The 25,582-nt window shown below is 55.1% G+C and overlaps 1 protein-coding gene across 1 annotated transcript; it reads right to left on the minus strand.

Annotated features, from left to right (window-relative positions):
• Window positions 1-204: 204 nt before the first annotated feature.
• COPG1 (COPI coat complex subunit gamma 1) lies at window positions 205-25,183 on the minus strand. The gene is made up of 24 exons (XM_068557299.1): window positions 25,036-25,183; window positions 24,094-24,146; window positions 23,576-23,656; window positions 23,265-23,336; window positions 23,057-23,136; window positions 21,929-22,004; window positions 21,627-21,719; window positions 21,108-21,194; window positions 19,780-19,937; window positions 19,552-19,685; window positions 17,869-17,936; window positions 17,493-17,681; window positions 15,498-15,593; window positions 13,256-13,499; window positions 12,397-12,472; window positions 10,955-11,058; window positions 10,451-10,576; window positions 10,071-10,139; window positions 7,367-7,509; window positions 6,910-7,081; window positions 6,189-6,286; window positions 3,871-4,009; window positions 3,538-3,636; window positions 205-693 (listed from the first exon to the last, which is right to left on the minus strand). Exons 1-24 carry the CDS (start codon window positions 25,070-25,072, stop codon window positions 563-565), a joined length of 2,625 nt encoding a protein of 874 aa, XP_068413400.1. The 5' UTR covers window positions 25,073-25,183; the 3' UTR covers window positions 205-562.
• Window positions 25,184-25,582: the final 399 nt, after the last annotated feature.

The raw sequence follows: 25,582 nt of genomic DNA on the forward strand, positions 1-25,582 counted from the left end.
AACGCCTGCCAGCTGCTGTCATTCCCTCAGCAAACCTGCACTGCTCCTGCTCCTGGGCATGGGGCTCGGACGGAGGCCAGTGAGAGGGTCCTCCCTCATGGTAAGTACAGTGGCAAAGGGCTGCAGGTGCAAAGGGGACGCGGAGGTGTTCTTGGTGGTAGGGAAGCCGGACCCCTAAGCACGAGTCTGCAGAAGTAGCAGTCATTCAATAAATACATGCTGATTTATTTATAGGGATAAGATGGTTCCTTAGGGGATCAATTCAAGAGGTGGTGCAAGCACTTTATTCATTTGAGATGTCCCTTCCCTGGCAGGCAAGGCAGCAAGTTCTAGGACAAGCTAAAATCATCCCCCTCTTTCAAAAGTTACCCTCAGCAGGGAGTTTTGGGGCAGGGGTTAAATTTAAAAAAAAACAAAAAACAAAAAAACCTCATTGATTCCTAATTGTTTTTGAATACAATTGGCTTGGAAAGGAGTTTCCACTGGGTTCATAAGGAAGGCCTGACTTCTGCACAGTGTTGGGGGGGAAAGGGTAGGATGTGATCCTATGCAGGCTGGCCTCCTAGCCCACAGACGCCAAGATGATGTCCACTGGCAGCTCCTCTGAACTTCTGGCTGTCACCTGCATTGTTACTGTGTCCAAAAGCAGCAGCCGGGAGCGCACCAGGATGTCGTGACCCCCCCGGAATACGCCTGGAAGAGAAGTGAGAAGGACAGGTGTGTAAGGCTGTGAGAAGGACAGGTGTGTAAGGCTGAAGGGGGCTGGGAGCTGGGCTGAGAGGGGCACCTGCAGCAACTGGCGAAGGCAGCTCTGGGGCTTGAGGCGGGAGGGGCCCGCAACCAGGAGCACTGGCTGAAATCCCTGCGTGAGGCCCTGGGCACGTCACTTTACCTCTTGAGCTGCAGCATCATCAATGATCTCAGCAGAGATCACTCTACTAGCTGTATTTCACGCTTCGGCCAAGCTAAAATGAATTAGTGGACACATACGGCTTGTGTCTGACATCACAGGGGCGCTCACACACGCTGCCGGAATCTAAGAGCACAGACGAAGGGACAGCCCCACCATGACAAAACCGCAGCGCAGGTGTGTGCAAACCCCGGGGGACTGGGTTGCTTCGCTGTGGTCAGAAATGATGGGCTTGGGGGCCGTCAGCTGTGAGCAGGGCACTGAAGCAGAACTACTTCCTAACCCTGTTTATAAACACTCAGAAAAAAATTTCCTTTCGTTCATTGTTTTAGGTGTGTGATAAGCGTATTGCCTCCCTTTTAAACAAAGGGTCATTAGCTTCTAGAGAAGCATACAGATCAGAAACACTTACATATGAAATGTCTATATATGGAGTTTGCTCTAAAATAATCTGGGGGTGGAGAATGAGTATAGGTAGAGACGCTATCTGTTGTTGCAGCTGGAGGATGAGTACTTGGGGGTCCCATTTTTGTGTAAATTTGAAAATTTCCATGATAAGTGCTTAAAAATCCCACTCCTATTAGAAAAGACCAACCAACCCAATAGAAAATTGGACAAAGGATCTGAAAACAATTCACAGAAAAGGAAATACAAATGGCACTTTGCATTTGAGAAGATACTTAACTTCCTTCAATATACAAGAAATGTAAAGTAAAACTGCACGGAGGGTTTCCCTGGTGGCGCAGTGGTTAAGAATCCGCCTGACAATGCTAGGGGACAAGGGTTCGAGCCCTGGTCCGGGAAGATCCCACATGCCACGGAGCAACTAAGCCCGTGTGCCACAACTACTGAGCCTGCGCTCTAGAGCCCGCGCACCACAACTTCTGAGCCCGTGTGCCACAACTACTGAAGCCCGCGTGCCTAGAGCCCGTGCTCCGCAACAAAGAGTAGCCCCTGCTCACCGCAACTAGAGAAAGCCTGCGTGCAGCAATGAAGACCCAATGCAGACAAAAATAAATAAATTAAAAAAAAAAAAACTACATGGAGACACCATTCTTTACACCTGACAAAGATCATAAAGTTTGATAACACATTGTGTTGTCCAAAGTGTGGGAGAAAAGGCATACAATTCCTATGGAAGGCAACTGGAAATATTTACCAAAATGAAAAATGCACTTTGACCTGGTAAAGCCTTGGGAAACTTACCGTACAAATACCCTCAGTGCACATAGGCAAAATAAACTGTGTATGTATACATGTATGTATGGGATTATTCCCTGCAGCACAGTTGTTTTTTTTTTTTTTTAATTTTTTTATTTATTATTTGTTTATTATTTTTATTTTTGGCTGTGTTGGGTCTTCGTTTCTGTGTGAGGGCTTTCTCCACTTGCGGCGAGTGGGGGCCACTCTTCATCGCGGTGCGTGGGCCTCTCACTATCGCGGCCTCTCTTGTTGCGGAGCACAGGCTCCAGACGCTCAGGCTCAGTAGTTGTGGCTCACGGGCCCAGTTGCTCCGCGGCATGTGGGATCTTCCCAGACCAGGGCTCGAACCCGTGTCCCCTGCATTGGCAGGCAGATTCTCAACCACTGCGCCACCAGGGAAGCCCTGCAGCACAGTTTTTAACAGCAAAAGACTAGAATAGGGGCTTCCCTGGTGGCGCAGTGGTTGAGAATCCGCCTGCCAATGCAGGGGACACGGGTTCAGTCCCTGATCCGGGAAGATCCCACATGCCGCGAAGCAACTAAGCCCGTGCGCCACAACTACTGAGCCTGTGCTCTAGAGCCCGTGAGCCACAACTACTGAGCCCGTGTGCCGCAACTACTGAAGCCCGCGTGCCTAGAGCCCGTGCTCCGCAATGAGAAGCCACCGCAATGAGAAGCCCACGCACTGCAACGAAGAGTAGCCCCCGCTTGCCGCAACTAGAGAAAGACCGCGTGCAGCAGCGAAGACCCAACACAGCCAAAAATAAATAAATAAATTTATTAAAAAAAAAAAAAAAGACTAGAACAATCTAAATGTTCATCAATACATGAACTGGTTCTACAAAATATGGTCCATCCATAGAATGGAATAGTAATCAACTACAAAAAAGAATGAGCACAGTTTCAGATGATGAAAAAGTTCTGGAGTTGGATGGTGTGATAGTTGCACAACAATGTGAATGTACTTAACGCCACTGAACTGTACACCTAAAAATGGTTAAAATGGTAAATTTCATGTTACGTTAAAAAAAAAAAAAAAAAAAAAAAAAGAGGAAGCTCTGAGTATCGATAGGGAAGTTCTCCAAGATGCACCATCAAGTGAAAACCCAGTGCAGAACAACGTATACACCACCTGTATATAGACATTTGAGTTTAAAAAGGGAAATGCGTACACATTTGCCTTTACATCCCTATGATCACAGGAAGGATCTACAGCATCCTTTATCATTTAACACTGGGTGCCTGGTGGAAGGGAAACTGAATGACTGGCAGCAAGGGTTGGGAGGGAGACATTCCACTGCAGGTCTCTTTATGCCCTGTGAACATTCAACGCTGTGAATTCTGAATTCCCAGGTTCCCAGGGGGGAGCCCTCAGCCCAGGATGCAGTGGCATCAAGACCCTTCCCACCAGAAATGCTGCTTACCTGCCAGGAGCAGCGTGTGCGTGTTCTTGTTATCCGGCACTTTGTCTGACCTCTCACAAGGGTGCATTCCTAAGAACTTCACAATATTGCCCACAGCCTCTGTGGGGAGAAATCCCAGTGTTATTAACCCACGATCTCCCCCTGGTGCCGCCACCACTCCCCCATCCCCTGACCCCACTCTGCAGTCTTTAATGAAGTGGCATCTGAAGTATGTGCTCTAGACATGGCCCTGGATCTTTGGGGACTTGGGGGCGGGGGACGGGGGGAGCTCTTCAACAGTAGCCAAGGATCTTGTAAGGCAAGCAAGCTGGAAATGGCATCCCAAGGATTTACCTTCAAGTGTCTTGATGGTGGACAAGGTGAATGTTTCCTCCTTCTCAAACTCATCCCCTACCTCATCCCAGGCTGCTTCAAAGTTCAGCTTCATGACCTTTTGGATGTGATCAGCTACCGTGACTTCCAGATCTTCCAGCTGGGGAGATGCAGGGGCGCGTTAGGCACACAGCTCTAGGGGAGAGACACCTCCGAGCCTCTGCTCCGCTCTGGCCGCCCGCCCCTTCCCACCGCGCAGCCACAGGTGCTTGCTAGGCACTGTGGTCAGGGGACAGGCACCACCTGACCGGCTCCCTGTCCTCAGGGTGCTCACAGCCAAGTGGTGTCCCCTCAGCAGAAAACGCCTCACCCGTTTACAGCCGTCCCTCAGTATCTGTGGGGACTGGTTCCAGGACCCCCTCGGATACCAAAATTGCAGATTCTCAAGTGCTTTATATAAAATGCTGCAGTATTTGCACTTAACCTACACACATCCTCCCTTATACTTTGAATCATCTCTAGGTTACTTATAATACCTGACACAATGTAAATGTTATGTGAATAGTTTTAAGTACAATGCAAACACTATGGAAAAAGTTGCCTTCTGTGGCAAACTCAAGTTTTGCTTTTTGGAATTTTCTGGAACACCCCCCCACCCCAATTCTGAATATTTTCTATCTGTTGGTTGAACACATGGAGGCAGAACCAACAGATATGGAGGGCCCACTGTCCTCATCCTTGGGTGGCAGCTGTGGGAACACATCACTCTGAAGCCTAGAGTAAGTGCCAGGCTGGACGGGAAGGAGGCCCGCATCCTGTGACTCAGCCGTGCCCTCCCTGGGGCCGACACGTCACACTGCCCCCCACCTTGAACTAACTGTACATAAACGTTCCCCATTCATTCACCCAACAGCTCTTCACTGAGCCCCTACTCCTGTGCACGTGTAAGGTGTTCACAAGTAGGACTCAGCTCCTATGGTAGAAGCTATGCCCCAGACCCAGCCCTCCTGTTCTAGGGCAGTTCCCGCCCTTAGGTCATTGCTGGCTCAGGGAAGGCCCATCCTCAACAATGGACCTGGGAGGACACAAGTGACCATCAGCTGTATTCGGTGACTGCCCCTCTGGACGTGAGGGCTCTGACAAATCTCCATCCCAGGTTTAGTATCAGGGTCTGCACTCAGATGGCACTGAGCCACTGTGACCTGGGCAAACCCCAGAACAACCCTGCACCCAGTTCCATGCAAGCTCCGAGAGCTGGAATTGGAAGGGCCGTTTCAGTGCATGAAAGGACTGCCCAGCAGATGCAAACTGATCCAATTTCTCTAGAAAGCAATTTGACAGTATGAATCAAAGTCCTTTTTTTTTTTTTGGCTGTGTTGGGTCTTCACTGCTGTGCACGAGGTTTCTCTAGTTGCGGCAAGCGGGGGCTACTCTTCATTGTGGTGCACGGGCTTCTCACTGCAGTGGCTTCTCTTGTTGCGGAGCACGGGCTCTAGGGCACACGGGCTCTAGAGCGAAGGCTCAGTAGTTGTGGCACACAGGCTTAGTTCCTCCGCGGCATGTGGGATCATCCTGGACCAGGGCTTGAACCCGTGTCCCCTGCATTGGCAGGCGGATTCTTAGCCACTGCGCCACCAGGGAAGTCCCTCAAAAAAGTCTTAAAATCAGGCTTACCCTTTGACCCAATTATTCTTCTAGGAATCTGTCCTAAGAAGATAACTTGAAATGCAGATAAAAATTTGTACCCAAAGGGATGCTTAATGTAGCATTTAAAAAGTGAAAATTTGGGAATTCCCTGGCAGTCCAGAGGTTAGGACTCCATGCTTCCACTGCTAAGGGCCCAGGTTCAATGCCTGGTTGGGGGACTAAGATCCCACAAGCCGTGCAGTACGGCCAAAAAAAAAAAAAAAAAAAAAATTTTTTTTTTTAAAGTGAAAATTTGGAATCACAAATGCCAAGTGTTTAAGGAATACGAGGTCAAGTGAGTTAGGATATATTAAGATAAGGGAGTATCTTAAAGTCATTAAAAATTGTGTTTATGAAGTATTTGTACTGGCAGGAAAATACACTCTGGTTCTAAGTGAGCACAGCAAGATCTGTAATGTACAGAATAACCGCAACGATACAACTCCTCCCCCCCCCAGTCATTCCCAAGGACTATGGGTAATGTTTTCCTGTTCGTGTATACTTTGTTTTTGTATTTCCCAAGTTTTCTTTTTACACACGAACATGTATTTTTTTTTAAGTTAAAAAAAAAATTCTTTCAAAACCAAAACCAGCAAGAAAATGCTTCAAGACTGGCTGTCAGCTCCTGAAGCCTCCTTGCCCCAGCTTCTTACCACATACTCATCCTCATAGCCTTCGTCGTCGGTCTCCCCGGTGGTGGGATCGCAGTCCTTGACAGTGAACTTCATCATGCAGCTGAACGTGCAACCCACTGCAGGGAGAGAAGGCCGGGCGGTCGGGCGAGGTCCTCTGCGGGCGGGCGGCCACAGCCTGCCCTTTAGGCCTCAGCTGCATCTGCACTAGCGGCACATGCCACCCGGCCCCACAAATCTGGACAGAGGGCACCGGCTTGTAGAAGGCAGGAGAGCCAAGTTGCAGCCCCCAGGAGCTGCCCTCACAGGGAAGGAAGAAAGAGGAAGGCAGAGATGCTGCAGGGTGGCTCCTGGAAAAAGCAACTGGTTTCTTTGGTTGGAGTGGACCTGGGACGGTCCATGTTTGTGCCTGTCTCTGGGCCTTCCTCTGTGCTCTCTCCTGGTACAATGAGAGAGTCCTGGTTTGAGGACCAGGCAGACCTGGGCTCTGCGTCCTACCAGCCACGTGAACTCAGACAAGCCATTTAACCCGAGTCTTACTTTCCTGCTCCCCAGGGGTCTATGAGGAGGAAATGAGCTGATGTGTGAAAAGCCCCCAGGACTTAGCCATCCTTCTCTTCTTCTCGGGACTGACCTCGAGGAGCTGAAGCTCTGACAGGAAGCAAACAGCTGGTGCACAAGCCACCCACCCCACCCCCAGGGGCTCCCACAAGGCCAGGGGGGCATCTGCAGAGGGGCTCACCCGCCGTGGGGTCTTCCTTGGGCAGGGCCACCAGTGTGTAGCAGGTCCCGGGCTGGTTGTAGGGCAGATTCCGGGCGGGCACGTAACACAGCACCTCGTAGGCCTCCGTGGGCTCCATCTGCACGGTGACGTTCTCCAGGGTCTGGTCGTTGAGTGTGTTTGTGCAGTCAAACTGGACCAGGGAGCGGGGGGTGGGCGCTGAGACACTGCCCTGGACCCAAGCCTGCTGCCCAGGAGCAGCCAGAAGGTCCTGCCTCTCACCCCAGGGCCACGCCGACGCCCATCCCAGGCCCCCATCCCAGGCCCCCCGTCTGCACGTGGACACTCAGGAGCCACAGAGGCCCTGCATCAAGGACTCGAGGGACACAGCAGCTGGTCGTGGATCTGGCATCGGGCTGGGCTCCAAGCACCGGCGTGGGGTGCCAGGACCCTGCGGGAGGGCCTCCCCCCAGCTCACCTGGAAGACCATGTGCTCAGGGAAGGTGTGTTTGGTGCAGCGGATCACGTACTCCGTCTCCGACTCAGTGAGGGCCACGGGCTCAGGCGAGGACTTGAAGAGGGACCCCAGCCCCTGGAGCTCCGGCACTGCCGCCAGCTGCTCTGAAACCCCCGGGCCACACCTCACTCAGCGATGTTGCTAACCAATCCTCAGGCCTGGTCCTCAAGCTCTCCCACCCACTGAAGCAGTCACTCCCGATTTCCCGAACAAACCCGAGCGCTTCCTCACCTCCCTCCCTCCGCTCAGCTTGTGCCAGCCACACGAAACACTCCGCCCCGCCGTCCCACACCAGACGCCAGAGCAACCAACGGACACTAGGCCCAACGTCCCAGGCCTAATCCATGTGGAGACTCCCTCAACCTTAGAAGCTCAGTGAGGATTCTTAAAAGAGGGAGACTGGGAAAAGACTAAGAGGAGCTGAATGCTGTGATGGCCACGGAACCAGGTGAAAGAACAAACTGGTCTTAGACATGTGGCAGTTAAGACGGTGGCCCAAAAGGAGAGGCTGCAGATTCAGAGTGTTGCAGAAAACCCAACCTAGTGTGGACGGTGGGCGTTTGGTAAGGCCTCTCCCTGCAGCCCACAGCCAGGTTCCAGCCCTGGTGAGTCCAGGTGAACAAGGCATCTGGCAGCTGCCCCTATTCTACAGCAGGGGCAGAATTCCCCACAGAGTGGTCATGAATCACCTGTGTCAAAATTACCTGGGGGTGAGGGCTTGTTAACAACACAGATTCTTGGACCCACCCCAGATCGGCTCTATCAAAATCTCTAGGTTTGGGATCCACCAATTTCATTTCTAACAAGTTTCCTCAGATGACTCTGATGTATACTGATATTTGAAGACCACTACTCAAGATTTTTAACTTGTCTTCCCAGTTAACTTGAACTCCATGTGGAAAAGAACTGTGCCTGAGGCCAGGGATTTGATATTCTGCCTGAGTAGGTACTCGATTCACATTTCAGGGATAGGGAGAGAAAGAAGGCATTATTATTATTTGGCCTTCTCCCCCCACAAAGAGGCAGCCTGTGTGCCTGCTTCAGCCCTCTGAACGTGCAGGCGATAAAAAGCCCAGAAAGAGCCAGCTTACATATTAGGAGGCACATTCAGGACCCCTGTGAGCATCAGCCCCCAGAGTGCTTTTCTATGGGAATTTATTTCATTGGGCATCAAGTTTGCGGACATGCCCCTTACTGCCTGGGGGATTCTGCTAGTAGCTATAAACTAATGCCCCTGAGTTTCAGACTCTTCATCAATAAAATAGATACAATAATCTTGTTCACAGGGTTGTTGTGAAGATAAAAGAGGCAATAAAGGTCAAGATCTAGCAAAGATCCTGGAACTTAACATGTGATCAATAAACATTAGGCTTCGGAAGGTCGTTTACAAATGGGCTCGAGTCCCTCAAAGAGGCTTCAAAGGAGTCTTCCGTGGAGGGCGTGGCAGAACAACGGCCCCCCAAGATGTGCACGAGCTAATTCCCAGAACCTGTGAGTATGTTCCCTCACTTTGCAGGGATTACGTTGGATCTTGAGATGGGGAGCGTCTCCTGGATTATCTGGGTGAGCCCAATGTCACCACAAGGTCCAGGTGAGAGGGAGGCAGGAGGGTCAGAGGCAGAGAGATGTGACTGTGGCTGTGCTTCTGGCTTTGGAGACAGAGGACGGGGGCTCTAGGCAGCGAATGTAGGCGGCCGCCAAAGACGAACCCCTCAGAGCCTCCAGAGGGAGCTCGGCACCACCAACACGGCGGAACCAATTTTGGATTTCTGTCCTCGGAACAAGGTAATAAATTTGTGTTATGTTAAACCACTAACTTTGTGGTAACTTGTGACAGCCGCAAGAGAGAACTAACACACAAGGAAAAGTTTCGGATTAGAGTGATCCCAGTCGGCTCAGGATCCTAGTTTTGCTGAATCTGAGACAGTATGTTGATGGAAGACAGGGTTCGAGAAGGGAATGGAAAAGGTGGGATTTAATTTAATTCAACGATGATCGGGAGCCTACTGTGAGGAAGGAAGGCACTAAGTGCAGTGACAGAGAATACAGACGACAGAACGTGGAGAACTGCACAGGACCACGGAAGAGAAGGGAGGAGTCGGGGGGGGGGGCATCACCAAGGACGAGGGACACGTGCTAGGCCTCAAAGGTAGGAATCTAGTGGATAACGTGGTCTGGCAACTGGACGCGCAGCCTCTCCCCTTAAAACACGCAGAGGGACAGATGAAAACCTAAACAAAACCCTGCAAGACAACGTGGACGGAACACATCTGGAACCCGAGACAAAGGACCGTGTCCCTTGAGTCAGCTATGTGGCATCAGACATCCTGAACTGGCCTGGGCCTCAGGGAACTGAGCCTCAGAACCAAGGCCGAGGCAGCTCTGAGCCAGTTGGAGCTGGATCTTAATTCCACCGCCAACCCCCACCGCCCCTTCTTGCTGTGCAAACTTGGGCAAATCACTGTCTCTCTCTGAACGTCCAAATCTTCCAATACCAAATGGACCCAATAACCTCCACCTGAGGGTCAAACATGCTGTCTAAATACTCTCAGAGCCCAGCACTCAGGAGAGACCCAACCGATGACAGTTCCTACTCTTAATTCCCCGGAGAAGAACCGCTACCCTAGCCGCGGTCCCGGGAGCCCCACCAAGCACCACTAGTCACCTTGGAAGATCTCCTGCCGGGTGGCTGCCACCTTCTCAGGCTGCTTGGCTGCTGTGATGGGGGTGCTTTCTGCAGGAACAAACATGCATGGTGACCCACAACTCCAGGAACGGGCCAGGGTAGTGCTGACCACGGTGCTGTTACTCAGGGATTATCACTTCTACCCCCGAGAGTGTGAAGTACAGAGCACGTGAGGAAGAGAGCACGTGTTTGTGCCTACGTGTCTTCATTTCCTGCGGCCAGAGGCAGACGGGATAACTCCCTCTGCCCAGCACAGCCCCATCCATCCTGGGCAGGTTTAGTGACTCTGCAGCCAACGCAGGCCCTCCAGCGGAGGCCTGGACCGGAGGGCCTATGAAAGGAGTGCAGGTGTTACTTACCTGTTCTCTGCTCTGCCATGGGTGTGGTGGCCAGGGGCACAGACTTGAGGTCAAAAGGCTTTTCCGATGGTTCTAGAGTGTACTGCTGCAGAGCCCTCTCCAGACCAGGGATGGACACGGTCAGACCTAGAGGCCAGTGGGAGGCTGAGGTCCTGGGGTCGAGGTTGTAGGACCTTGAGAAAACCACTTAGGCCTCTGAGGTCCCACTTTCTCATGACATCGTCCTTCGCAGGACTGATGTGGGGAGTAAACGGACATAGGAGAGGGACTTAAAAAGGGTAAAGCACTCTGCAAATGGAGGCTCTATGACTAACTCGTGTTTCAATTCACTGGGCTGTTTCCACCCACAGGGCTGTGAACGCAGGGCCCTGGGTCTCCTGAGGTCACAGGGACGCTCTGCAGGTGCCAGGAAAGCCCCGAGAGCGCCCTGCCTCCGAATCCCCCTGCCCGGCGAGACTGCAGCTCCGTCGGGAGCTGGGTCGGGGCCGGCCGGGAAGGACGCACCGTTGAGGATGTAGCCTGCGTTGAGGGCCTTCTGCTTCTGCGCCAGGACACTGAGATAGAAGGTGGCTCGGTCCCTCACTTCATTGTCATCGTCCATCACACACCTGTGGCCAGAACACAAGGTCCTCCTGACCAGGGCCCCACAGGGCGGCAGGAGGGCTGCTGCAGGGCTTCAGCAGAGGTCGGTGAGAGGAAGTAGGTCTCTTAAGCCTCAGTCCTCGGATGTGGACCCAGGCATCAAATGCACAGAAGGGCCCGCGGGACTCTATTTAACTAGGAGGTGGCCGTATTCATACTCCCTGGACCCTCTCCCCAGAGCCCGCCCAGTGAGGGAGGCAATCTCCTATACCCACAGCATACATCACAGAAGAATTTAATATGACCCAACAATTCCACTCCTGCGTATACACACAAGAGCACTGAAAACATGTCATACAAAAAGTCGCACACAAATGTTTACAGCAGCACTAGTCACAACAGCCACGAAGTGGAAACAACCCAGATGCCTATCAGCGGATGTACAGACAGACAAAATGTGGTCTATTCATGCAATGAAATATTATTTGCCCATACGAAGGAATGAAGTACTGGCACATGCTACAACACGGATGAACCCTGAAAACATCATGAAGAAGCCAGACACATGAAAGGCGACACACTGTATGCCTGAGTTTATATGAGGTGTCCAGAACGGGCAAATCCAGAGCCAGAAGGCAAGCGAGTGGTTGACTAGGGCTGGGGGGCTGGGGGGAGTTGTGGTGACTATTAATCGGTACACTGTTTCTTTTGGGGGTGCTAAAAACGTTGTCGGGACTTCCCCAGTGGTCCAGTGGTTAGCACTCTGCACTTCCACTGCAGGGGGCACAGGTTCCATCCCTGGTCGGGAACTAAGATCCCAAAAGCCACGTGACATGGCCAAAAAAAAAAAGTTTTCAACTTAGACTGTGGCAATCGTTATGCAACTCTGAATGTACTAAAACCATCGTATTATACATTTTAAATGGGTACATCGTATGGGTCTTGAATTATATCTCAATAAAGCTGTTTTTTAAATTAGAAAACACCTCAAATTAACGCCTAGGTGGAGGGGTTTTTGCATGACATTGTTTTTCATGCTTTTCTTTTTTTAAAAAAATTAATTTAGGCTGTGCCGGGTCTTAGTTTGCGGCATGCAGGATTTTAGTTGCGGCATGGGAACTCTTAGTTGCGGCATGCACGATGTAGTTCCCCGACCTGGGATCGAACCTGGGCCCCTTGCATTGGGAGGGCAGAGTCTTACCCACTGGACCCCCAGGGAAGTCCCATACTTTTCGGTGTTTCCATTTTTCCCTATAATCAATAGTTGTGTACCTTTTCTCCCCTTTTTCAGTTAAAAAGAGACCAAGGACAGCCGCCTGGGCCCGCGGGAACACTTGTCCACCAGGCCCGCGGCCCGGACTCACCTCTTCAGCAACACCAAGATACTGGGCAGCATCTCTTCATTCTGCGCGCCGAACTTGGCCAGAGCACTGACGGCGCCTGTGTTTATGAAGCAAACACGATTTACTGCCAGGGCTCGGAACGGGCCATCCAGAGCCAAGCAGCCCCGACCCGGCAGGCCCAACCCGACACCATGAAACAAGGAGCCTCGGTCACGTGGACACCACCCGGCCTCAACTCCTTGCCTCTCACGGGGAAGGCAGCCCTGTTCTTGGGTCCCAGGAGTCCTTTTCAGCATTAACTAAGAGGCCACGAGAGCTGCCCTCAACTTCTGTATCCAAATGGCCTCAGCTCGCAGGGAAGCAGTACCCGACCATAAACGAGAGAACAAACTACTACGGAATGAGTAACAATTGCTGAAAGAGGAACATCTGTCCAGAGAGGGCATGAGAAGAAAAGAGCAGTAAATTAAAAGTAAAATTAAGAATATGATGGTTGCACATTGAATTGCACCCTCATTTAAAAGAGTGAGTTTTATCGTATGTGAATTATATCTCAACAAAGCTACTATTAAAAATAAAAAACTAAACACTAAAAAGAAAGGAAGAAAGAAAGGAAAAAGGGAGCGAGAAAGAGAGAAAGAAAGTTAAATGACAACATATAGTGGCACTTAAAAAAATCACTAAGGCGAATTAGAGGTTAAGAACCATTCACCTAGATGACGCCCAAACATCTAAGGTCCTTCCTACAAGATTATAGAACACCGAGCTTGTGAGGCAAGAACACCAGGTGCCCGTGTCCCCCCGGGGACTCAGGGCCCTCTGCTGGGGCGTCTACTCCAGGGCAAGCCCGGGGCCCAGGGGCAGCCCTGCTCTGACCCACCTGCCCGGACCTCCTCGTGCTCCAGGACCACCCGGTTGTAGATGAAGCGGATGTACTTGGAGGGGTTGTTGGTCTTGGGCCCCTCCTGGCCCAGGAGGTGCAGGATGCGCGTGGCCAGCACGGTGAACTCGCAGTCCTCGATGAACTCGCACAGGTGCGACAGCCCCGTCTCCTTGCTCTCCGCGTTCTCCTCGATGATGCAGATGATGCAGTCCACGATGGCCCGCTTGTACTCAAAGCCGCCCTGCGGCACAAGGGGCGAGCTGAGTGCCGAGGCTGCTCTTGCCAGAGCCTAACCGGGACCCGGCACAGCGGTCCAGGCACTGAACCTGGTGACGAGCGCCCGGCTCTCCTGGCCTCTACCTCCCTTCTGTGTAAAACAAAAGGCTCAGGCTGAATGCTCGCTGGGGCCCTTCCTGCTCTAAGAGTAGATGGTTTAATAGAAATATCTGGGACTTCATGTTCTTTCCAAGTTTGAGATAAAGGCAGAATGGGTGATGTGGAAGCTGGAGGAGTGGGGTGTTAGTGTTTAATGGGAACAGAGCTCCGTTCTGCAGCATGAAAAAGTTCTGGAGGTTAACTGCACGCCCGTGTGAATGTACTGCACAATACTGAACTCTACGCTTAAAGACAGGTAAGATGATGGAATTCTACGTTGTGGGTATTTTATGACAGTTTAAAAAAAGGCAGAATGGGGCAGTAGAGAGACAAACGATCCCGGGTCAAATCTATGCTCTGCCACTTAAAGACTTTAATAACAGAAGTGGCGAGATGCCCCCTAGGTGCCTGGCCGTAACCCGGCAATGCGCAGCACACTGGATGGGACGGTGGCGCCGTGCACAGTGCCATCTAAACACCATCTAAAGAGCGAAATCACCACGCAGCCTAGCGTTGCCAGGTCTTAGAAGTTTTTAAAGAGAAACTGGAAATCTATCAAGGTGGTTTTCCTGATTTTTAAGTAACGGCTACTAATTCAAAATGTGTAATAAAACTCTGCACAACCCAAGTAGAACTTGTCTGTGGGTCAAATCTGGCCCCTGTTCTCAGATTAGTTTGTTTTACAGCCGTGATAAGTCACTCTCTTTGTCTGAGCCTCAGGCACCTTCATAACAAGGACCATTAGCGTACTGACCTCATGGGTTATTGTGAAGAATAAATACGCTCTGTGAATTACACATGCACCTTACATTTCAATAAGGCTGTTCTGTCAGCAGGTGCCCTAGTTATAACACCGGTTCTGCAGCCCGCCCGCTGACTGGGCACTGACAGGTTCAGAGTAACCGCATCAGGGCTTCACCTGCAGCGGCTCGTGGCTGACACACCCTGTGCTGAGAGACAGACCCTTTTCTAGCAGACAGGGTCTTGGTGTCTGAGTGCTGTGTTCTAATGAGTGAAGCTCTCACGCTGTCTTCCGTGGAGCCACATGTTGTCCTGGGAGGCAGGGAGGTCCGGGAGAACACCACAGGCTCTGGAGCCAGACACTTACTGACCAGGTGGCCACAGGCAGGTGGTCTCAGATCCCAGATTTTTAAAGGGAGAAAATGATATCTACAACAAGGCCTGTTATGAGGATCACAAGATCGTGTACGCTGTGTGGTGTCTCCACTGTGCCGGGCCGTCGGCTGAAGGCACCCTAAGCCCTGCTCCCTTCTCGTATTCTTGGGAACCCCAAAGGCACCCAAGGCAACAGAGTTCCTCTACTGCCTTGGTCCCAGGGCCCACCTGGGGCTGCGGCAAAGGGCCACCAAATATCCGGGGACCAGATCTACTGATGGACACTCTGCGTCTGCTCCTCTGAACGGACCGGTTTTGTTGAGACAACCAAGAAAGGTGGCCCACGTGAATCACTAATTCATGTCAGGAACAAAAATAGAACCAATGTCACATTATTAGCCTCAGTTTCCCAAGAAACCACCCTGGAGCTCCTGGAATGGCTGGAATATTTCTACGCGAGATGACACCAGACAGAACTCGGTTTCCCATCTTCTACACAAGCATCACCTTGGGGCATCTGCTGGGTCTTTAGAGCCCAGGTAGCGTGTCATTAGGGTTATTAGTGTGATCACAGTGATCGGTGCATGTTTACACTGCCAGCCCATGAGGAGTTTCAAGGGCCGCGGGCACCAGGAAAGCAGCCGGCCAGCAGGTGGATCAGGTACACCAGAGAACTAGCTGGGCGTGGAGCCAGCGGCCAGGCCACCACCCGCACAGGAGACCCGGCGCCCGAGCGCCCTTCTCTTACCTCCTCACGCAGCATGGAGAACAGGAAGTTCATGAGCACGGCGTGCTTGCGAGGGTACTTCTGACACAGTGCGCTGATGGCCTGGACCACCACCACCTGGGCCAAACAGACATGCGTGAGCGGCGGCCCCGCCACCTGGTGGTTACTTCACGCACCCAGTGCCAGCGAAGTCCTTCCTCAGGCAGGGCCGGGCCCTGGGAGCAACAGGCCGAGACGCGAGGGGAGCCCCACCTCCACCCTCGGGGGGCCCGCAGCCCCGAGCCCCCCAGACAGGGAGGCACGCACAGCAGTCCCGAGGCCCAGATCCAGACTCTGGGTCCCCCTACTCAGACTTCCAGGAAAGTCCGCCAGCCCCGCCAGCCCACCTGTGCTGCTCCTCCCCTCCCCCACCATTCCCACCCCTGAGCCTTCCAGCTCAGGCTGCCCCCTGGGGTGCTCTGGCCCCAGCCCTCTTCTCTTCTCAGTCTCTTTGGCAATCTCATCTCCTCCCGTGGTTTTAACCACCTCTTCTATGCCCCCGACGCCCAAATCTTCGTCTTTAGTCTGAGTTCAAGAGCAGTGCTTCCAAATGTCTACCACACAACCGCACCTGGTGCCCACGGGCACCTCAAACTCGGCCGCGATCACCACCATTACCCCCGCTTCCCTCCTCTCAGCCCAGACCGTCTCCCTCCTTCCCCAAACGCATCCAAAGCACCGCGAGCCCAAACCAGAACACGGACTCACCTCTGAGGACGTTCACGCCCTCAGCTGCCACATGGCGCCCCGACACCTGGCTCTGTTCCCCAGGGGCTCTGAGAACAGCCCCCCTCCCGCTTCCCAGGCCTGCGGGTGCCTTCGCCTCTCTGCCCAACTCCCACAGCCAAGCCTCAGTCCAGTTCACCCTCCAGCAGCTTGAGAAGGATCTCTCCACACGCAAGTCTCACTGTGTCATTCCACAGTCTACAAAGTATTCCTATAACCCACAGAGTTTATTCTGCCTACTTTGCGTCATTCCTGCTACAGAACTCACCATGCTCTCTATCACAGTCATTCACATTGCCGTCTGTCTGCCTTCTACCCTGATTAAAGCTCTCCAACAACATACTAACGTTTATGTAACTGTTGTGAAATAACATAATTACAGAAATTGAGAACAGTGTGTAGGGATGGGGAGGAGGGGATGGGTGTGGCTATGCAGGGGACGCCAGGGAGTCTCCTGGTGGTGGTGTAGTTGAGCATCCTATATCTTACGCAGAGTTTCACACACACACACACACACACACACATACACGTAACTGGTGAGTAAGCTGCGGCCTGTGCCTGTGCCGTGACACTGTCCTGTGGCCCTGCGGGTGCTGGAGGACGAGGCAGCTGGGGGAGGGGAGCATGGGAATTCTCAGTATATTTCTTTACAACATTCTGTGAATTGTTTGAAAATAAAAGTTTAGAGAACGCTACAGAAAACGCTTTAGCAGCTTCCTTAAAACCACAGCTCTTTATCACGAGCCCCCGGGCCTCCCACGGTCTCGCCACCACCTGCTCCGACTTCATGGCTCCACTGGCCGCGAAGCCCACAACCTGGCGCTTCAGCCCCTTCCTCTTGTTCCCAACACACTTGCTTCTGCCTTTTCTCCCGCGTCTTCCCAGGTACCTCCCCGGGGCGGCTCCTCCTGGAACCCCTACCCTGTGGGGTCTCCTCCCTGCACTAGTGTGTGAAATTACTGTGTCCCCGCCTTGTTGACTGTCCACCTCCCCTCCCCAGCAAGCAAGTTCCGCGAGAGCAGGACTGGTCTGTCCACTGCTCTGTTCCCCTTTCTCCAAACTCTGCCCAGCACACGGCAAGCGCACAAGAAACAGTGAAGAACTTAACTAGCTGGCCTGGAGGCTCCTGGCCTCGCTGGACAAAAGCCGGACGCAGTGTCGCGTGCACCTCTGCCAGCCCTCCGCCCCACCAGCCCCCCAGAACCCCCGCCCCGGCTCGGAGCGGGGACGCGGCAGGCGGGGACTGTGGACCTTGAACTCGTCCGAGATCTCCGACATGAAAGAGGAGATCTGCTTCATGAGGCGGTCGATGCTGCCCTCGCTGCCCGTCTTGAGGAGGGTGGTGATGGCCAGCGTGGCGATGCTGCGGTTCGAGTCTGTAACCAGGTTCTCCAGGTCCAGGTTACAAGCTGTCACCGCAGATGGATGCTTCATGGCCACCTGTTTTGATTCGGGAGGAAAGAGATGAGGACAGGGACGGGGTACAGCAGGCCCCCCACGGTTCCGCTGGTCTTTCGGGTGAGCTCGCGTCACCGCCGGAGGACAGAGGCGGACCAGGGCTGCACCTCCCGCAGGGCGGGGGCCAGGAGACACTCCCCCAGCCCCACTCCGCCCACTCCGAACTCACCTTGTTGAGGGTGCGGACGGCGGCGTAACGGAGCGCAGCCTTGGGGGAGCTGCAGAAGAGCTGGAGCACTGCGGGGAGACGGATACGGGTGCTGGGCTGCCGGGAAGCCCAGGGGCCCCCACGAGGGGCAGGGACCGGGCGCAGCGGCGGGGCACACATGCAAGGGCTCTGAGGCTGCGTCCAGCTGTCTCCCTGCTGGTGCCACCACCCCAACCAAGGAGACAGCCGTCCTCCCCGTGGGCACCTGAGCCTCACACGGACCCGTGGGCACGCTTGCAACCGCCCGGCAGTTCACATGCAGGAGCCTACGGTGCCGGGCACAGGGCTGAGCACTGCCTGCCATGTCCCCACGAGTCCCCACACGCCTGCAAAGCAGCTCCCGTATCTCCCCACTTCACAGACACAGAGGCCAAGGCACAAAGGGGCAGAGCAACTGAAGGAACGAGGCCAGCAGCCAGGAAGTGGCAGAACCAGGACTGACATCCGGGGCTGCCCGCCCCGGGGCCCGAGTCGTTGCCCTACCCGGGGTCCCGGCAGAGCATCGGCCGCCCCAGCCCACACCTTGGCCTCAGGAAGCTCAGGCTCCGCGTGCGCTCGCTGGAGAGGCGAACGTGACTGCTGTTTTCTGCAGTGTCTACGCGCCTCTCCCCGTAACTTGCCTTCCATTCTCTTATACTTTTTCAGCACTTATTTACGGTTTTCTTAACTCTTATTTTAAAAGGTCTCTCTGTTTGACTTTCGTTATTCTGGAACATGAGTAACATAACAAGAAAGAACAAACATTCGAACCAGGGAATGAATTCAGTTAGTTCTTTTGCTTCTGTCGCCAAGGAGGAGGAGACACTTCTCTCTGCAAATGTGAACCCCATCTCTGCCTGACAGATTTGCAACCTTATTCTGGAGAACATGAGAAAAGCAGAAGGGCCAACCATTCCTCAGCCTCTGCAGCTGGAACTCTCTGGCCAGAACATCATGGCTTTCATTACTAGGTCTGTCCTTCTGGGACGCTTGCCCCTTCTCTCCTGCTCCAAGTCACTTCTCAACGCACCCGCCTTCCAGGACCAACCACTTAGCCCACCGTCACGTGCCTGCTACCCCGACATGCAGTGAGATCTCAACGCTCAGCACAGGGGCCTGCACGACCAAGGCACTGATCACTCGGCAGCTGGCCTGACAGCAGCGGGAGCCCAGCGGATTCTGCTGCACGACCGCCCAGAGCGCAGATGCCGCGTGCACCACGCTGCCAGTGTAACGGCACGATTGCTATCCTTCCCGCGGAGAGGACAGCCGGCTCGCCCAGCCTCGCCCAGCTGCCCTGCCACAGAGCCAGGACTGCAAACCCAGGCTCCTGTCCAGACTCTGGCCAAGCCCGCTTTCTCCTCCCCGAGACGGCCCAGGCCCCGGCTGCATAAATGCGGGCTTCCTCCGCCGGGCCCTCCTGCCACGGCAGCCACCCGCAGGCGGCAGAGCGCCTCTGAACCTCGCCTCCGCCACCCGCCAGAGCCCAGGTGAGAGGCCCTGGCCCGGCAGGGAGCAGGTGCTGCCTGGGGACTGACGCCCTCTCTTAACCGCAGCCTGCGGCCCGCCTGAGGGCATTTCCTTTCTTTCCCGCGCCCCTTGGCCCAGGGCCTAGCTCCTGGCAGGCAGAGCCGTGCGGGGCTTGGGTGGGGAGCGCCTGGTCACCTGACACGGCCGGGGCCAGCTCCTTGGCACTGCAGCCCGGCAGGTTGACGATGGCCGAGGCGGCTTCGTACACCACCATCTCGTGCTTGTTGCGCAGGCAGCTCTCGATGAAGTCGAACAGCGGGCTGTCGCGGCTGCGGGACAACAGGCGGCAAGAGGACGCTGGGGGGCCCGCCCGGGAGACGGGCGAGGCCTCGCGTGGTGTGAGCGGGGACACAGTGCCCCTACCTGCCGTCCTCCTCCTCCAGCTGCCGGCTGGCCACGCGGATCATCATGCAGTAGGCGAAGGGGGACTTGAGGCCGTGCCGCGTGAACTTGCTGATCATCTTGCTGACAGCCAGGCGGTCGTTCTTCCGCACGTGGTACAGGAGCCCCAGCGCGTGGTACTAGAGGGCGGGAGCGGGCAGCAGAGCACGGGCGTGTGAGGCTGGGCCCCCTGGCCGTGGGGCTCTGGAGGTCACGGTCCCTCTGGGCTCCGGCCTCCTCGTCTCCAGGATGGGCATCCCAGTCGCTTCCTCCAGAGCCTGGGTGCAACCGTGCCCAACAAGCCACCTGGGCGTCTGCGGTCCTCGTCCGCCCCCAGTTTCAGCAAGGGCCTCGACGGGCAGCGTGCATGCAGGTGCGGAGGGGACAACAGGTGCCACAGATGGAAGAACAGGAGGAGACCAGGTGTCTCTGACCAGAAAGAGAAGGCGGGAGCCAGGCCTCGAGGGGGACACGTGTCGTAAGGTGCTGTGCAGACGTGAGCCATCACAGCGTCAGACCTTACGTGTGACACCGTGTGACAGGTACTTCTGCCCCCACTGCCCTGCCCAAGGACTCGTGGCTGCTGCCGGCAAGGCTAGGTCTGCAGAGGGAAGGCACACGGAGTTACCTCCTGTCCCCTCTGCTCTTTCCTAATTCCTTACCAGGGTGACACTCAAGGGCCTTCTACGTGGGAAGCTCCTCTGACCCTGGGAAGGGTTTGAGGGGCCACAGCTGGTCCTGGAGACGAGACCCAGCACAAAGGGCACAGAGGGAGGGAACAGATGCCCACACAGGGAGGCTGCAGGTAGCGGCCAGATGGGCAGAGGCTACAGAGGCTCTCATTTTATCCTCACAGCTTCGTGAGGCAAGGACTTTCATTCCTGTTTTACAGACAAGGAAACTGAGACTCACGGAAATAAAGGGGTTCCTGGCTGAAGTCACTGAAGAAGAGAGCAGCACACGAAAGCCCCACCAGGATGCTTCCATGCGTCACTAACAAAGCCAGCTGGGCAAAGGCCCTCCGCCTGCCTGGGCCAGGTCAGCTATGTCGCATACCCCAAAACAACACTCAGCTGGTTATCAAAATACTCGATATTTCGGTACCAGCTAGTAACGCCTCTAACCCAACTCCCCCCTGCAAGTGGTGCCCTGGATTCTTTCCCCAAACCCCCCAAGTCTCCCCACCATGACGAAACGATGAAAGCCTGCTCCAGCCAGGGGCCGCCAGGGTCTCCGTGGTACGAGTCCATGCTGTCTGGCCAGGACAGGGCCACCAGCCTAAGTACCTTCAATATCACCGCTCTGCTCACCTGCACCATGATGTTATCACTGGACGCCGCCTCCTGGGCCTCATTCACCCAGCGCTTGACCACGTCGAAACTGCACTTGAGCAGGTGCTGTGGGGCACAGGGCACACTGAGGGGTGGGCAGGCAGGATGCTCTGCCATCACACCTCCCGGCCTGGCCACAGTTCAGCTGGCTCTGGGTCTTCCCTCAGACACAGCCCAGGGCCCCTCTGTCGTCCGGGTCCTCTGAGAAGTGCACAGACTCGGGACAGCTCCCACCCTCACTCTCCCTGCCCTGGCAGACTTCCTGCCAGGCTCAAATTCCAAAAATCTGTCACCCCAAAGGACGGGTCAAGGCTGTCCAACTGGCCCCTCAATTGACCCAGAGTTCCCCGGGCGCTCTTCACTGAGAAGGGGGTGGGACTCTCAGATCTGGGGATACAAAGCTTTTTTTTTTCTTTTGGAAAGCGACTTTGATGTTTCTTCAGTCTCCCAATCCAGCCCCCGCCCCCAGCCCCGCCGGCCCCTGCTGAGGCTACACACCAGGGAAGACACCAGCGCAGAGCTGGAGACGCTGGGCACCTTGTCCACGATGGCCTGCTTCATGTAGCGCTCGATAGCCTGCAGCATGGTGCTCTGCGGGGACAAGTGGTGGGCGGGAGGGGGCCCGGTCAGTCCCTGCCGCCCTCAGGAGTGCAGGTGACAGGCTGTGGAGGAGGAGCGGCCAGGAGGGAGGAAGCAGGCTCATGTCCTGTGTTCCCGCACCCCTCCCAGGAGCCAGGGACGAGCTACAGCACGTGAAGGGTGAGACCCCGCGGCGACCGAGCTGGCCACGGGGGACTCACGTCGGTGATCTGGCAGAGGGCGCGCACGGCCGGGCCCCGGTAGCTGTCTTCCTTCCCGGTCATGTCCTTCGTCAAGCTGCGGGGACAAGGCGATGGCCTCACGCAGGGGCCGGGCCTGCCCTGCCCACCCCAGGTCACCACGCCAGTCTCCTAACGGGCGTCCTCTCTGTGCTCTTAACCCTTCCCCGCCAAACACCACACAGCAGCCAGAGGGTTTTGCATAAAACTGAGAACTGACCAGGTCACTCCCCCGCTCTGACTGAAACCTTCCCGAGGCTTCCTGCTGCCATCTCCATCAGCCCCTCACAGAGATGTCCCCAAACAGGCTGCGCTCTCCACCCCAGGCCCTGGCACCTGCGCCCCCTCAGCCGGGCGCACTGCCCCCCTCGTCTCCACCTCTGTCCTATTTCTCACTCAGCCCTCAGGACTCCACTCAGACAGTTCCAGGAGGCCTTTCCTGGCCCAAATTCAAGTTGGCTGTCCTCCTGATCTGCTCTCACAGCCGTCACACTTCCCTAATGCCTGTCTGCTGGGTTACTTCTCGGTAAAATCTGGGGCTGCAGAGGCCATGCCTGTCGTGTTTGCTGCTCTATTCCCAGAGTTACACGGGGGCTGACAGACGATAAACGTTGTCTAAATGAACCTACACACGAATGTATAACGTCCCCCCCGAAACTGTGGCAAGAAAAAATAAGAGAAGTGAGCCCAGGGATTATATTTCAGTCCACTCTGTCCCCTGAATCCCTCAGCCTAACACTTAGTGAGCAAAGCAGGCCTTAGCGAGCGAGTCTGCCTGTGCTCCCCGGGTATATAGACCCCGACGTGCACCCTTCCTGGGCTTTCTCTTGGTGCTCGCTAGAGTCTTTGTGAAACTTCCGGCTGCCTCAGTTGACTGAGAAGAATCAAGGGAAGGAAGGCTCTGTGCCTAAGTTCAGGCCAGAGAATTAAAAGGGAAACCGCCCACTCTCTGGAGGCCGCCACGGGTGGGCGGGGTAACCGAAGGAGGAGGGAGACAGGAGAGGAGAGGAGAAAAGGGCGCGGGCAACGCCGTCAGCCGAAGTCTGAGCGCCTGGCGCTCGTGAGAAGATGGGCTCTGTGTCGGTGGATCCTTCAGAGACCAAGACTCGCCTGCTGGTCACGATGATGACATCCTCTGCGATGCAGGACATCTCCTTGATGGTCAAGTAGCACATCCGACGGAGGGTGGGCTGGGCAAGAGATGCGAAAAGCCCTCTGACCCCTGGCGCAGCATGAGGCAGCCTCGCTGACAGGAGGCCCTCCCACCACCCTGTCAGAGCTGCCCCCTCTGGGGGAGGGCTGGGGTGGGGACACTTACATCGTTGGACTGGAAGAGTTTAGTCATGGCAAAGAAGGCCTCGGTTGCTTCTGTGGTCCCCAGGTGCTCCCCCTGTTTTAATCAAGAAAGAAGTCTCAGCTTGGGACAGACGGGCCACAATGCTCTTCCTGCCAGATCAGCCCAGGCCAGATCCTCGGACCCTGCAGAGGCTCCGTCCAGGGCGACACATCAGAGTGGGACGCTGAAGGGACCCAGAGCTGGGCCGCTGGCTACAACTACACCGGGGCTGTGCCCCTCCCCCCAACACACCCCAGTACCATCTTCCCCACCCCCAAGCCTCACCCTGTTACCTGGTTTATGAGATAGAGAATCTTGGTGAGGATGTGGGCACATTTCCGAGGATTGATAGGAGTTTCGTTAAACACGCGGGCCTAGGAAGAAGCGACCAAGGATGTTACCTTCTGGCTGAGTTTATTTCCCTTCCCTGACTGCCCTCAAGCACGTTCGAGGTCTGAGAATGCCCAGGGTAAATAAATACGCTTGCCCACCCTTATTTTCATAACGAAAGAGTCTTGTTTTGCTTTTTTCTTACTTCACCTACTAACAACTCCTGAAATCTTCCCTAAATATTAGCTGAGGATGTGCTGACTTAGTGACTAACGGATACTCAGGCAACGCTTATTAATTAACTAGAAAGAGAAACGAAGACGAAGAAAAAGGCCTAATGAACCCTCCCCGGGAACAAAGTGCCCCCGTCTTTCCAGGAGCAGGTCTCTCCCCGGCTGTCCTTCAAACCAGCACTCTGAACGCGCCCGCACGCCGACTGGGAACACTCGTGACGGAAGAGACGGGAGCAAACGACACTTGCCTCCTGGAGCACGGCGCTCTTCTCAAGGTGCTGGAATGGGTTGGAGCCTCCGCCTACAGTCAGAGAACAGGCACGACTGAGCACAGGCTGTGACCCTGAATTTCAGAACTCTCCCAGACGTAGCCAAGGGAAACATGTCCCAGTGCCCGACCTAGTCAAGTTCCAACTCCTCTGAACGGCAACCAAAGCTCTACAACCTGCCAGTAGATCCAGCCACCCTCCTGCAAGGGGGGCTCCCTCCATCCCAAACCACTGACTCACAGTCACCCAGCAGCCCTGGTACAGTCCTTGTGTGCCTCTCAGAGTGTCACGTCTTGCATTCATTTATGCAACTGGTACTTAACTGAGTCCCTATTACGTGTGGGACCACCACCTCCAGCGACTAGGGTCTGTGCTTGGCAGATATCCCACGTGTAGTTACACACCTCAGTAGCTGACTGACGTCTGTTTCCTCCACTACGTCGCGACCATTCTAATATTCCCGGCTCGAGCACTGAGCGTCTCACTTGTTCTACTGCAATGTCAGGGCACAGTACAGCCTGGCATGCAGTAAGCGCTCAACATATGTTTACTGGGTAAATGCATGAGAGTCAGGGTTCTCAGCCACGGCACACTGTGCTCCCCAGTCTGGCCAGCACCGACGCAGCTCCAGCGAATCCCCACCAGAGCATCGCGCGCGGCCCCCTCCCCTGACAGACGGGGAAACTGAGGCCCAGAGAGACATGCGACCCGCCCAAGGTCACCCAGAGAATCGCGGTCCGAGCTTACGAGTGCGGGGCAGTGGAGCCTGCTCGGGCTCTCCAGGGCTTGCCACTGACCGGCGGCAGCCCCTCGCACAAGCCCCCGTCCCTCCCGGGGCCTCGGGTCGGGACAGAGGCCTCCGGGGAGGGCGCCGAGTGCCTGGGCAGTGGTCCGGCCTCCCCCAGGCCTCGCCCCCCTCACCCGATTCCTCGTCCTTCTTGTCAAATTTCTTCAGCATGGTGGTGCCGGCGGGGGCGCGAACCAGCACCTAGCGCAGGACAGACCGACTGACGACGGCGGTCCTCCGGAGGTTCCGCACGGGCCACTTCCGGCCGGCCACGTCGCCCGGCGCTGTGCGCAGGCGCGCTCCGCGCTCCGCGCATGCGCACACCCGGGACGCTGCGCCCCGTCAGGCATTAACCCCGTCCCTGCCGGGAGGGGCCGGGGCTTAATTCGGGGCCTTACGCCCTCATCTCGGTACATTCGTTCCCGCCTCACTGCCTGTGGCGGGAGTTTAAACGTGCTTTCGGAGGCGAGGCCCTAGCACGCTGGCCCGAGCAGCCGCCCACCTCCGAGGTGCTACCTCTTCTGGTCACCGCCTCCGGGAGGCCCGCCAGCCTCGCCTCACTTCAGCCCCTCCCCTGCCGGATTTCTCTGCCTACCTCGAATCGCCGTCTGACACACTAAGTACATTCTTAACTTTACCGCTTTGACTGTCTTTTATTCCCTGCGGTGGATGATGTTGGCA

Source organism: Eschrichtius robustus, chromosome 12 (genome assembly GCF_028021215.1).
Source record: "Eschrichtius robustus isolate mEscRob2 chromosome 12, mEscRob2.pri, whole genome shotgun sequence".
Classification (NCBI taxonomy): Eukaryota; Metazoa; Chordata; class Mammalia; order Artiodactyla; family Eschrichtiidae; genus Eschrichtius; species Eschrichtius robustus.